The sequence below is a fragment of the Mobula hypostoma genome, chromosome 24, assembly GCF_963921235.1.
Source record: "Mobula hypostoma chromosome 24, sMobHyp1.1, whole genome shotgun sequence".
NCBI lineage: Eukaryota > Metazoa > Chordata > Chondrichthyes > Myliobatiformes > Myliobatidae > Mobula > Mobula hypostoma.
Window position 1 is genome coordinate 199,201 of NC_086120.1, and position 13,358 is coordinate 212,558.

Here is a 13,358-nt window from a genome sequence, read left to right on the forward strand (position 1 = left end):
ACCAAGAACAAGATGTAATCTCCAGATGTAGCTGAATCAGTGCTTTAAAGGTTTACCATGCCTTTCTTGAGTTGTTCCAATAACAATTACACCAAAGATCTATTTGCTGTTTCTTGGTAACTTTATAAACTTTCTCAACCAGTCCAGTCATTTCCAACAAAACATGTATCTACAGATCCATATACCACTGTTTCTGTTCCCAGACCTCTTTCAGAACTGCCCCTTATATTGTATTTTATTATTCTCCCCAGCAAAATGTAATGCTTCATATTTTTTTGTATTATTTTGCACTTTTCCAAGGCACAGAAACAACTAAGCGAAACTTGAAGTTCCACCTTCTCTGGATTGACTACTATTACCATCCTCACACACCCAGGCCTGTTCCCTTTTCTGCAGATTTTCTTGCAGTTATTTAGATGTTTTCTGTTCAGAGGACAGATGAAAAATAATTGTTCAAAGTATCCACATTTAATCCTGTCTTTGTCACATCTCAAATATTTTTAAATATATGACTTCAACCTCCTTCTTCCTTTACTTACCTTTAGAAGTTTTATTACCTGCCTCAACATGTCAGGATAGCTTAATCTCAATATATTTTCTCCCTTATTTTTACTTAACTTTCTTCTGGCTTCGAATGCATCTGCCTTCCAGTCTGTTACCAACCTCTACAACATTGCAATTTTCTTCAACTTGATACTGTACTGACGACTCAGTCCATGTCCACTACCTTGGGCCATAAGGCACACATTTATACTGCATCAGTTTGATCAAATTCTATTCTGGTGGACAATACTGTGTACAAATACTTTACTGGAATTTTCATAATGTGACTTTACAAAAATATAGTACAAGCATCAATATCGAATCCCTCAATTTAGAACCTACAGCACATATGGGGAGACACATTCACTAACCCTATTATGTGCCTGAGTAACTATTAGAATGGCGCACACGGGTTATGTACACACTACTCAAGCTAAAAAGGTTAATGACTGCAGTATTATTTAAGAATTGCTTTTTTACGACTTCAAACCCGAATGTTCAGATTTTGAGTTTGTTATGCTTGTTATTCCTACCTGTTAGCTCCCATCCACATCATCATTCTCCCTTCATTCTTCTCTGATACAAGTTCGTCAGATTCAGCGAGGTTGGTACTGGAAGATGGAGGTGTCTCGACGGCATTAGAAGAGTTATTGCTTGCGTAAATATAGCTCCGCACATAGTGGCGATCAGTTTGCAAAGCAAGTTTGAGTTCCTTTGAAAAGCTGGAATGCTCAGGGTTCAGACACTCCATCCACTGAACAGGCTCCTGCTCTTTCAGCTCTGAACTCAAAGGCACCTGGTTAATATCTTGAATAATGCCATTGAAAGGTGAAGGACAAGAACCATCAAAGCCTACAGATGGTGGTGTTCCCTTGAGTTCTTGCTCTGTGCTGGAAACAAGGGGATTCTCTGGCAATTTTGAGGTTGATTCCATTATCAAACAAGAAACCAATGTTACGGAAACCTGTGGTGTAAAGTTTGTAAAGAAGAACTCCATAATACAAAAGCACTATAATGCAGACTTATTTAACCAGATCCTTCCCCATGCTACCTCCCAAAATTTTACATTAGCATCCAATTTTTTAACTTAAACCATCTTACTGCAGTGAAAAAGTAAAAGTGGCCTAATAATGTCTACACTGTTGACTTTTATACAAAACAACTAACAAATGTCATCAGGAAATTATTAAGAAAAATAATGTTAGACTATTAAACAAGGCCATTCTTATCTCAAACAAAAGAAAATCTTCAGATGCTGGATATCCAAGCAACACACACAAAATGTTGGATGAACTCAGCAGGCCAGGCAGCAAATTCAGAAAAAAGTACGGTCGACATTTTGGGTCAAGACCCTTCGGCAGGACTGGAGAAAAAAAAGATGAGTAAATATAAAAGGTGGAGGAGGGGAGAGAGAAACACAAGGTGATAGAAGAAACCGGGAGAGGGACGGATGAAGTAAAGAGTTGGGAAGTTGATCAGTAAAAGGCGGGAGAAGGAAAAGGAGAGAACAGGCCATGGAAAAAGAAAAAAGGGGGAGGAGCACCAGGAGTCGATGGGCAAGCAAGGAGATAAGGTGAGAGAGGTAAAAGGATAAGAGGAATGGTGAAGGGGGTGGGGCATTACCGGAAGTTTGAGAAATGCGCACTAATCCTAACCTCACCATCAAACCCGCAGATGGGGGGGGAAGGCTGTAGTAATCAGCTTGTTCCTGCCCAACTGAACTCATATCTCTCATACCTGCATACCTCAACTCTGTCTTATCCACCCCCCACCCCCCAAGTTCAGTCCCTTACTACCTACACCCATGACACTTCACACGCTCTGGATCTTTTCAATGATTTCAAGTTCACTGGCCCTCATCATCTTATTTTCACTATGATATCCAGTCCCCATATACCTCCATCCCCCACCAGGAAGGACTCAAAGCACTCCGTTTCTTTCCAACACCAGACCCAACCAGTTCCCCTCCACCGCCAATATCCTCCATCCAGCAGAACTTGTCCTCACACTTAATAATTTCTCCTTTCGTTCCTTCCACTTCCTTCAAACAAAAGGTGTAGCCACAGGCACTCGCATGGGTCCCAGTTATGCCTGCCTTTTTGCCAGCTATGTGGAACAGCCTACACAGGTGTCCGTCCCCCATTTTCCTATGCTACATTGATGACTGCATTGGTGCTGTTTCCTGCACCCATGCCGAGCTGGTCGACTTCATCAACTTTGCCTCCAACTTCCACCCTGCCCTCAAATTTAAAGGGCCCACAACCAACACCTCCCCCCCACCGCTCAATTTCGTTGTCTATCTCTGGAGGCAACTTATCTACTAATGTCTATTATAAACCCACGGACTCTCACAGCTACCTGGAATATACCTCTTCTCACCCTGTTACTGAAAAAAACACCACCCCCTTCTCTCAATTCTTCCATCTCTGCCAAATCTGCTCTCAGAATGAGGCTTTTCATTCTAGAATGAAGGAGATGTCCTTTTTCAAAGAAAGGGGCTTCCCCTCTTCCACCATCTACACAGCCCCTCAATCGCATCTCTTCCATTTTTCGCATATCTGCTCTTACCCCATCCTCCTGCCACACTACCAGGGATAGGGTTCCTCGTTCTCGTCTACCCCCACCAGCCTCCATGTCCAGCACATAATTATCCAGAACTTCCGCCATCTCCAACAGGATCCCACCACCGAGCACATCTTTCCCTCCCCCCACACTTTCTGCTTTCCACAGGGATCGCTCCCTACGCAACTCCTTTGTTCCTCCCCACTGATCTCCCTCCTGGCACTTATCCTTGCAAACGGATCCTACCCTATACCTCCTCCCTCACTACCATTCAGGGCCCAAAGTCATTCCAGGTGAGGCGACACTCCACCTGTGAGTCTCTTGGGGACATATACTGTGTCCGATGCTCCCGGTGTGACCTCCTGCATATCGGTGAGACCTGACGTAAATTGGGAGACTGTTTCACTGAGTGCCTACGCATTGTCTGCCAGAAGAAGCGGGGATCTCCCAATGCCCACCCATTTCAATTCCACTTTCCATTCCCATTCCGATATGTCAATTCATGGCCTCCTCTACTGTAGCGATGAGACCACACTCAGGTTGGAACAACACCTTTATTCCACCTGGGTAGCCTCCAACCTGATGGCATGAACATCAATTTCTCAAACCTCCAGCAATACCCCCCACCCCTCCCTTCACCATTCCCTTTCCCCTCTCTCACCTCATCTCCTTGCCTGCCAATCACCTCCCTCTGGTGCTCCTCCCCTTTACTTTTTTGCAATCCTTCTGTTTTCTCCTATTGGGCGACTCCTTCTCCAGCCCTGTATCTCTTTCACAATCAACTTCCCAGCTCTTTATTTCACCCCTCCCCCTCCCAGCTTCACCTATCACCTTGTGTTGTTCCCCCCCCCCGCACCTTTTATATCTACTCCTCAGCTTTTTTCTCCACTCCTGCCAAAGGGTCTCAGCCCGAAACTTGGACTGTACTTTTTTCCATAGATGCTGCCTGGCCTGCTGAGTTCCTGCAGCATTTTGTGTGTGTTGCCATTCTTATTTCAATATAATATAGGAATTGATATACACCTGGGCTATAAGGAAAAAACAGTTACAGCTTTAAAAAATTTACAGCTCATTTTTAAATCCGGATACCAGGTGTCATTGCAACTGTGGTACTTAAGTCAGTGATTCAGAGGGATGATCAACAGGAAAAATACCCATGATAAACTGTATCTGAGGCACAGCAGGATCAAGACTTTGGCCTATCGTATCTGTGGCAGCCATGACACTAATCTAAATGACCACCCACCCCCCATCTTCCTGTGCAACGCCCATATCCTTTCATTCTCCAAAAGTGGGATTAACTTATCCTGTTACAGGTCTCGATTCAAAATGTTGTTCATCCATTCCTGTCCATAGATGCTGCCTGACCTGCTGAGTTCCTCTAGCTTTCAAGCAACACACACAAAATGCTGGTGGAACACAGCAGGCCAGGCAGCATCTATTGGAAGAAGTACAGTTGATGTTTCGGGTCCAGACCCTTCGTCAGGACTAACTGAAAAAAGAGATAGTAAGAGATTTGAAAGTGGGATGGGGAGGGGGAGACCCGGAATGATAGGAGAAGACAGGAGGGGGAGGGATGAAGCCAAGAGCTGAGAAGTTGATTGGCAAAAGTGATACAAGGCTAGAGAAGGGCATCATGGGACGCAAGGCCTTGGAAGAAAGAAACATAGAAAATAGGTGCAGGAGTAGGCCATTCAGCCCTTCGAGCCTGCACCACCATTCAGTATGATCATAGCTGATTATCCAACTCAGAACCCTGTACCAGCCTTCCCTCCATACCCCTGATCCCTTTAGCCACAAGGGCCATATCTAACTCCCTCTTAAATATAGCCAATGAACTGGCCTCAACTGTTTCCTGTGACAGAGAATTCCACAGATTCACCACTCTCTGTGTGAAGTTTTTCCTAATCTCTGTCCTAAAGGGCTTCCCCTTTATCATCAAATTGTGACCCCTCGTTCTGGACTTCCCCAACATCGGGAACAATCTTCCTGCATCTAGCCTGTCCAATCCCTTTAGGATATTATACAATTCAATAAGATCCCCCCTCAATCTTCTAAATTCCAACGAGTATAAGCCTAGTTGATCCAGTCTTTCATCATATGAAAGTCCTGCCATCCCAGGAATCAATCTGGTGAACCTTCTTTGTACTCCCTCTATGGCAGGGGGAGAAAGGGAGCACCAGAGGAAGATGGAGAACAGGCAAGGAGTAATTGTGAGAGGGAAAGAGAGAAAAAAAGACAATAAAGTTAAAATAAATAAATAAATAATAGATTAGGGATGGGGTAAGGAGGTGCCTGGCCTGCTGCGTTCCACCAGCATTTTGTGTGTGATGCTTGAATTTCCAGCATCTGCAGATTTTCTCGTGTTTGCTTCCTCCAGCTTTCTGTGTGTTGCTCCAGCTTTCAGCATCTGTAGTCTCATTACATTTTTTTTGTATGTTCGTGTGTCCACCTAAAATCTCTTAAATGCTCCTAACACTTCTACCACCTCCCTTTGGAGCACACTCCAGACCCCTACAAACCACTTCAAAGTGAAAAGAAAAGTATGCCTTGTGTTGTATAGTTGTAACATGATTTCCCAATTTATATAGTCAATGACGTGATGAAGGAACGCATGCCAAACAACTTTTTCACAAAATTGTCTACCTGTATCACCGCTAACTGGAAACGATGCACCTTGTACACTTCCCAGGGCCCTGCTATTTACTGTGCAAGTTCTGCCCTGGTTTAAGTAACCAAACTTCAACATTTTTCCACTGTCAAGTCAAGTCTATTGGCATTTCGACCATAAGCTGCTGGGTACAGTACACAGTAAAAATGAAACAATGTTCCTCCAGCACCCTGGTAGAAGCCTTTTCCCACTTTCTCAGTAGATCTACTGTAGATTTGGCTGTAAGCTTAGACATCCACCATCTACAATAGGATCCTACCACTGACCATATCTTTCCCACAAACCCTCCACCCCCCCGCCCCCCGCTTTCTACAGGGATCACTCTCCCTTGTCCAGTGATCATCCTCCAGGCAATTATCCATGCTAGCATGACAAATGCTACACTTGCCCTTACACCTCTTCTATCAGCATCACTCAAGGCTCCAAACAGTCCTAGGTGAGACAAAATTTCACCTGCACATCTGTGAGGGTCAGCTAATGCATCTGGTGCAGGCTCTTTTACATCAATGAAACCCAACACATTGGTGGAGCACTTTGTCAAGCACTCTTGCTCTGTCCACCTCAAAAGATGGAATTTCTCGATAGCCATCCATTTCAATTCAACTTCCTATTCCCTTCTGACATGTCAGTCCATGGCTTCCTCTAATGGCACATAGAGCAGCAATACCTCACATTCTGTCTGAGTAGTTGCCAACCTGATCACATGACAGTGATTTCTCTAACTTCAGGTAATTCCTTCCCCTCCTCTTTTTCACTTCCCCATTCTGGTTCCTCTCTCACCCCTCCTCCTTCCCTTTCTCCTATCAGATTCCTCCTTGTTCAGTCCTTTACCTCTTCCAGCCCTTTTCCACCACCCACCTTCACCCTCACCTTTTTTCACCGAACTCCTGCCAGCTTCCCCTCACCCACCATCTTATTCTGCTTTCTGCCCTTCCTTTTCCAGTTCGAATTAAGGGTCTCCGACCCAAACGTCAACTATTTATTCCCCACCATAGATGTTGTCTGATTGGCTGAGTTCCTCCAGTATTTTGTGTATTGATCATAGACAAACAGCTCCACCATCCACCACACTAGCAATTTTGCTATCATCCACAAACTTACCAAGCACGTCGACTACATTCTCATGGAAATCAATACACCTGATAAACAATAGTGGACCCTGTGGCATATTACCCACTGGTCACAGACATCCAATCTGAAATACAATCCTCCACCACCAATTTTATATCGGCTTGTCTAGATCGACAACCCCAAAGAACAAAGTGGAATCTTCCCCCACATTTTGGTTAAGTTGTGGCGGAGAGCATCACTGGGGGAGGGATTCAGGATCGCTGGGCAGGAGGAGGTATCACGCCGTCTGCGTTTGTTGGGAGGGTGTTAAAATGGGATACACAATCACACCCTCCGCCGATCACCACCCACCCACGCCGCAGTCACCGAGTCGGGGGGTGTGTTGAAGCTTAAGTCCCCACCGCCGACACTCACTCACTCACTTCCCGCAACAGCACTTCGTCCCGATGGGTCTCGTAGAGAGCCCCACCCACACTCCCACAACACTCCTGTCCCATGTCATCGAGAGGAAGAAAGGGGAAAAGGACTGGCACATCCGCGGCCCGAAACTACCCCAAACCCGCCAGCCGACACTCACCGACCCACTGCCACAGCCCGGCCTCCTGTCGCTGTGAGATCACTTCCGGGGTCTTGGCAGTGTGACGTCACTTCCGGGATCGCGGCGCCACAGAAATTCTCACATACACATACACACAAAGCAAGAGGCGTGTGTGCGCTTTCCTGGGGGAAAAGTCCTCCGGCTCGTCATCACTCGCCAGCGCACATCTGTCCCCGTGTCGTGCCGTGACTAGAAGTGGCAGGGCTCCACAATAAACCAGACGAACCTAAGCTCCGTTCTCCCGCCGGAAACTGTTGTCAATCCTGAATAGGAAAAGGACAGACCTGTCCGTCAAATGATTGTCGCTCCAACCTGCCAGTCGGTTGATGGTAGAGCGAATCACACTGTCCAATCAGCGTTGTAATTTTCCCTTTGCCGGCCAATGGGAATCTTGGAGGCAGGACTTCCGGCGGAGCTGGGCGCCATGGCGAAGACCTACGATTACCTGTTTAAGCTACTGCTGATCGGAGATAGTGGCGTCGGCAAAACCTGCGTCCTTTTCCGCTTCTCCGAGGACGCCTTTAACACCACCTTCATCTCGACAATCGGTATGGCCGGTCGCGCGCAGGTTCTCCTTTCTGGGTATTGGGGTGCAGGGAGCGAAGGTCAAGGGCCGAACCCGGCCCCATTCTTTCCCCTCCCGCTGGTCGAGACCCCGGGCCCAGCCACCAGATAACTGCTACGCGGATCTCCCTTCCCCTCTCGCTCTGAAACCTCGCAGTGGGCAGGAAGCTGACGTCTGTCCCAGGCGGAGATGGTTCCAGTCCGTGGCTGCCTCAACACCCGGCCCTGTTACTCCAACAATGTCCCCATCAACTTTCCCGCCCTCCAGGTCTGCCGCTTACTGACACACTCGGGGCAATTTACAGCGATCGATTAACCTTCCGACTTGTATTGACTTTGAGACGTGACGAAACCGGAGCCCCAAAAGGTCGCATGTGGTAATGGGTAGAATGTGAAAATCCTGCACAGACGCCACCGGATACAGATCAGCGGCTGTAGCAGCTGCTCCAGTCTCTGGATTGACCAGCTTAGTCGTGATGTCTAACTGAGTTCTCGTTTTCCCATGACAGTCTAAGACTTGTATTCCTTTCTATGATCTCAGTACAGTTTAGGTTACTTTGAATTTAAGGTTCGTTTCTTCTAACTGTGATTAACTCGGCTTAACATTCCTACTTTATCTGCTTGGCAAGGCGGGACCTCATTAAGGTTTTTTCCCCCTTTCTGGTTTGTAATACTTTAAGCTTGGGGTCGGCAAAATCTCAGATTTTCCTGCACAATCTGTCTTGTCTCATTTTCATTAAGCCATTTGGGTATATAGATGAATTTGAATGGTTTTTGTGGTCCCATGTACATTGTGTTTGCTGACAGAGCTGAACTGAATTTGGAAAATCAACTTTCAGAGAGATTCAAATGACTTCCATGTTAGAGACTACATTCACGTTATAATAAGTGAAAAATGGCTACCAGTGACCAATGGTATTCAGCAGCCGTCAGTGTTGGGTGCATTACTTTTCATGTTATATGTTAATTATCTGGGTGATAAAGTTGATGGCCAAGTTTACAGGTGATAAGATGTACTGTAATAGCAGGGATGTAATGCAATGGTCAGGCCACAATCAGGAGAATTATGAACAGTTTTGGGCCTCATCTAAGACAAGATAGAGTCATTAGAGAGGTTCCAGAGGAGGTTTATGAGAATTATCCCACAAATGAAAAGATTAATATCTGAGGAGTGTTTGATGGCTCTCGGCCTGTGCTTTCTGAACTTTAAATGAACGAGAGGGGATCTCATTGAAACCTGCCAAATATCGAAATAGAATGGACATAGTGAAGATGTTTCCAATAGCATGAGAGTCTGAGACCAAAGGGCACAGCTTCAGAATAGGAGAATGTCCCTTTAGAACAGAAATGAGAAGAAATTTCTGAAGCTAGAAGGTGGTGAATCAGTGGAAATCTTTGCCACATATGGCTGTGGAGGCCAAGTCATTGGGTATATTTAAAATAAGATTAATCGTTATTAATTAATAAGGGCATCAAAGGATGACAAGAGAATGAGGTTAACAGGAAATAAAGGGAGATTAGTATATTTTGTCATATGTAGATTGAAGTATTTACCCATAATTGAATGACACAATGAGCCGAATGGCATAATCTGCTCTTTAAGTCTAATTGCAGCTAAGGCTGAGGGCCTTGTCCTTCATGCTAAGTTTTTTAATTTACAATGACTGAACTTGATTTCTTTCTTTTCAGGTATTGACTTTAAAATCAGAACAATTGAGTTGGATGGAAAGAAAATCAAACTGCAGATATGGTGAGGATATGTAGGGCCACTTGACCAGGGTCTGCAAACCGCATTTACCCTGAAATCAGAGTAGTAGCTGATTGCTTGTAACATCACATCATACGCATAATTGAAAAACCATTGTGTTCACCAGCTGTCCGATCAAGCTGATTGTGGTTTTAACAAAGGAATTGTCTTTGGAGTAGCGTTTCCCAACCTGAGGTCCTGTCGATTAATGGTAGAGGTCCATGTCCCTTTTATGGAGCATTTTCCATGGTCTTGATGGTATTAACTCAGTGCAGCAAAACAGAAAATTAAATTTACAGTACAATGTGATTTGCTATTCTCCCACTGTGACTCTTTACATTTGAATTTGTGCATTCTATATTATAAAATGTCCTCATGTACTTTGGTGGTTCAGTGAAAGACTTGGAAGGACTGTATTTTCATCTAAGGTATTGAGTTAAAGCAAAAGTTTAACAGCTTAAGTTGGAAATAGTGCCAGTGTGTTCAAAGTTCGAAAGGTCAAAATAAAATTTATTATTAGAGTACATGGATGTCACCACATACAACCCTGAGATTCTTTTACTGCAGGCACACTTAGCAAATCTATAGGATAGTAACTATGAACAATTATCAATGGACAACAAACAAAATGCAGATATAAATAAATAACAGGAATGAAATAAAAAGATAGTCTTTAAAGGAAGACCATTGGTTGTGGAAACACCAGAAGTAGAATCAGTGTAGTTATTCCTTTCTGTTCAAGAGGCTGATGTTTGAGGGGTAGTAACTATTCTTGAACCTGGTGGGGTGAGTCCTCCAGCCCTTGATGGAAGCGGTAAGAAAAGAGCATGGCCTGGGTGGTGAGGATCTTTGATAGATGCTGCTTTTCTACAGCAACATTGCTCAATGGTTGGGAGGGATTTACCTGTGATATACTGGGCTGAATCCACTACCTTCTGTAGAATTTTCTGCTACAATAACAGGCCGTAATGCAGCCAGTGAGGACACTTTCCACCACACATCTACAGAAGTTTGCCAAGGTTTTTGGTGACAAGGGCCTTTAAAATGAATTGTTTTATCAAACTTGTAATCAGCTCTGAGCAGTCAAGCAGGAAATACAGGACTGTATGTACATTGCAGTTTATAGAAGCAGAGACAATGGTGGCAGCACTATTGAAACGAAAAAGGAAAGAAATCAGTAAGAAATTTCTTTGCTGCATTTGACGCATAAGCTATCGATCGGAACATTCCGTTAACCACCGTTTCTTGGTTCTTTGCCATTGTAGCTACACCTCTCCCATAGCTGTCCTGTTGGTGGGACAAGATGCACTCAGGGATTATTGTGGTGGAATCTGTAATTGATTCCACCATGGTATGCTTGGAATGATTATGTCGGAAACTGTGGGACAGCTTGCATGATTTAAATGCTAATCTCCATAGAAAAGCTTCATCGTTGAAAAGACGTAGCTGACATTGAACTACTTTTAAAAGGACATCGTTACTGTCTCTTTAAAAAACAAAAGGATTCTCTATCTATGTCAAATCTGTTCAGTCCCATTGATCAGTGCCTTGCTCATTATTCATTACCCCCTAAATTTTGAGTTTATCACCATTCTATATTGCATCCACCCTGCCTGCAACCCCAATATTTGCCTGATAACGACATCATCCTCATCACATCATACACTGCCCCACTTGTTTATTCATTCTTAAAGAAGTGTGTATAGTTTATAAGTATCCGGTAGTATTGCAACTGGCCAAACAGAAGTAGGTGCATGTTCTTTATCCTTTCACTGACTACATCAACAGACCATTGTAGGGTTTTACACATACAAACCTGGTGGCAGGTCCAGTTTCCCCCGGAAAAAACAGCATGGTTTGCAAAAAGGTGTGGTGGGGCAAGAAGTTAGAAATATGTAACAGAGACATACGATGAGAGGTTTACTTCACAGCATAATGTTTATTCGCTGTCCTTGCGTGCTCAGTTTTCTTGACTTAGTGCGAAACTGTATTTCTTAACTTACTGCCTTGATAATGCCATGACAATGTTGCATTGGCATGTTGTCAATGCAATGTCAGAACTAGTTAATGCTTCACAGTTGACTGTGTTATCAACAATCTGATTGCTTAGCTGTTTGGCTCTATAATAGAATTAGGTAGAGTTGGTCAGCTGTGTGGGTTCTGAACTGGTCAGGTAGACCTAACTGGAGAGGGCTACACCAACAGATTTCAGACTCTGTGTTGGCTGTAGAGTTCCTGCTGCACATACTGAGTCCAAATTTGTTCCCAACCTCGAGTGTTGTCTGTATGCAAATTGCGCATTCTCTGTGACCGCGTGACATTTATCACACTTGCTGGTCACTGGGTTGATTGGCCACTATGGTAGTTAAAAGGCAGAATCTAGTCATGTTGATGGGAGAGTAAACATACAGTTGATAGCAAGGGCCTGTTTTCAAGCTGTAAGAGTTTATGATCATGCAATGGGAAATTGTTTTGCTCCCTCTTTGTGTTTACCTATTCAAACCACTGCCATAAGTTTCAGCCATTATCCTGAAGTGATAGTGCTGAGGATGATCTAGTTGGTTTACAAACAGCAGCAGTGAGTTTGCTAGCAAAGAGAGGCTGATAATAGGGCAAAATTGCAGTTAATAGGATGAGTTGCAACGCAAAAGGATGAATGTGGGTTTGAAAATGTCATATTTGATTGTGCACACAATATGGAATAAGCTATGAATTGGCCTGTCTGATGATGTGGGCATCACTGAGTTGTGGCTGAATGAAGATTATAGCTGCGAACTTAACATGCAAGGATACAAATTGCTTTGAAAAGACCAACAAGAAGGCAGAGGGGATGGTATGGCTCTGTTGATAAAAACAATCATAGGTGATGTAGAGTCGGAAGGTGTTGAATCATAGTGGATAGAGCTAAGGAGCTACAAGGGTGAAAAAATGGGAGTATATACAGACTCCCAAATAGTGGTAAAGATGTAGTCTCCAAATTACAATGGGAGATAGAAAATGCATGCCAAAAGGGCATGTTACAACAGTTTTAGGGGGTTTCGTTATGCAGGTAGATTAGCAAAATGAGGTTGGTGCTGCATTCCAGAGGGAGAATTTGTGGAATGCCTACAAAATTGCTTTTTAGAGCAGTTTGTGGTTGAGGTCGCTAGGGGTCAGCTATTCTTTTGTGCAATGAATATGCAGGTAGATTAGCAAAATGAGGTTGGTGCTGCATTCCAGAGGGAGAATTTGTGGAATGCCTACAAAATTGCTTTTTAGAGCAGTTTGTGGTTGAGGTCGCTAGGGGTCAGCTATTCTTTTGTGCAATGAATATGCAGGTAGATTAGCAAAATGAGGTTGGTGCTGCATTCCAGAGGGAGAATTTGTGGAATGCCTACAAAATTGCTTTTTAGAGCAGTTTGTGGTTGAGGTCGCTAGGGGTCGGCTATTCTTTTGTGCAATGAACCAGAATTGATTAGAGAGCTTAAAGTAAAGGAACTCAGGGCGACAAATGATCATACTATGATGGTATTTACCCTGCAACTTGAGAAGGACAAGCTAAAGTCAGATGAATTAGTGTTACAGTGGAGTAATTACAGAGGCACGAGAGGAGCTGGCCATAG

General features: G+C 44.1%; 2 protein-coding genes across 7 annotated transcripts in view; one reads left to right on the plus strand and one right to left on the minus strand.

Moving 5' to 3' along the window:
- Positions 1 to 7,684, minus strand: part of LOC134337619 (E3 ubiquitin-protein ligase arkadia-C-like) — a 162,100-nt gene extending 154,416 nt beyond the window's left edge. For 4 of the 6 annotated variants that reach the window (XM_063032795.1, XM_063032793.1, XM_063032794.1 and 1 more), the window contains exons 1-2: positions 7,425 to 7,684; positions 1,077 to 1,507 (exon numbers count right to left, since the gene is read on the minus strand). In XM_063032795.1, coding sequence (XP_062888865.1) covers positions 1,077 to 1,477 — 401 coding nt within the window. In that variant the 5' untranslated portion in view covers positions 1,478 to 1,507; positions 7,425 to 7,684. The other 2 variants (XM_063032791.1, XM_063032792.1) reach the window with 2 other exon arrangements.
- Positions 7,685 to 7,689: 5 nt separating this feature from the next.
- rab8a (RAB8A, member RAS oncogene family) overlaps positions 7,690 to 13,358 on the plus strand; it is a 36,060-nt gene continuing 30,391 nt past the window's right edge. The window contains exons 1-2 of the mRNA XM_063032801.1: positions 7,690 to 7,993; positions 9,699 to 9,759. Coding sequence (XP_062888871.1) covers positions 7,828 to 7,993; positions 9,699 to 9,759 — 227 coding nt within the window. The 5' untranslated portion in view covers positions 7,690 to 7,827. The remainder of the gene's footprint in view (positions 7,994 to 9,698; positions 9,760 to 13,358) is intronic.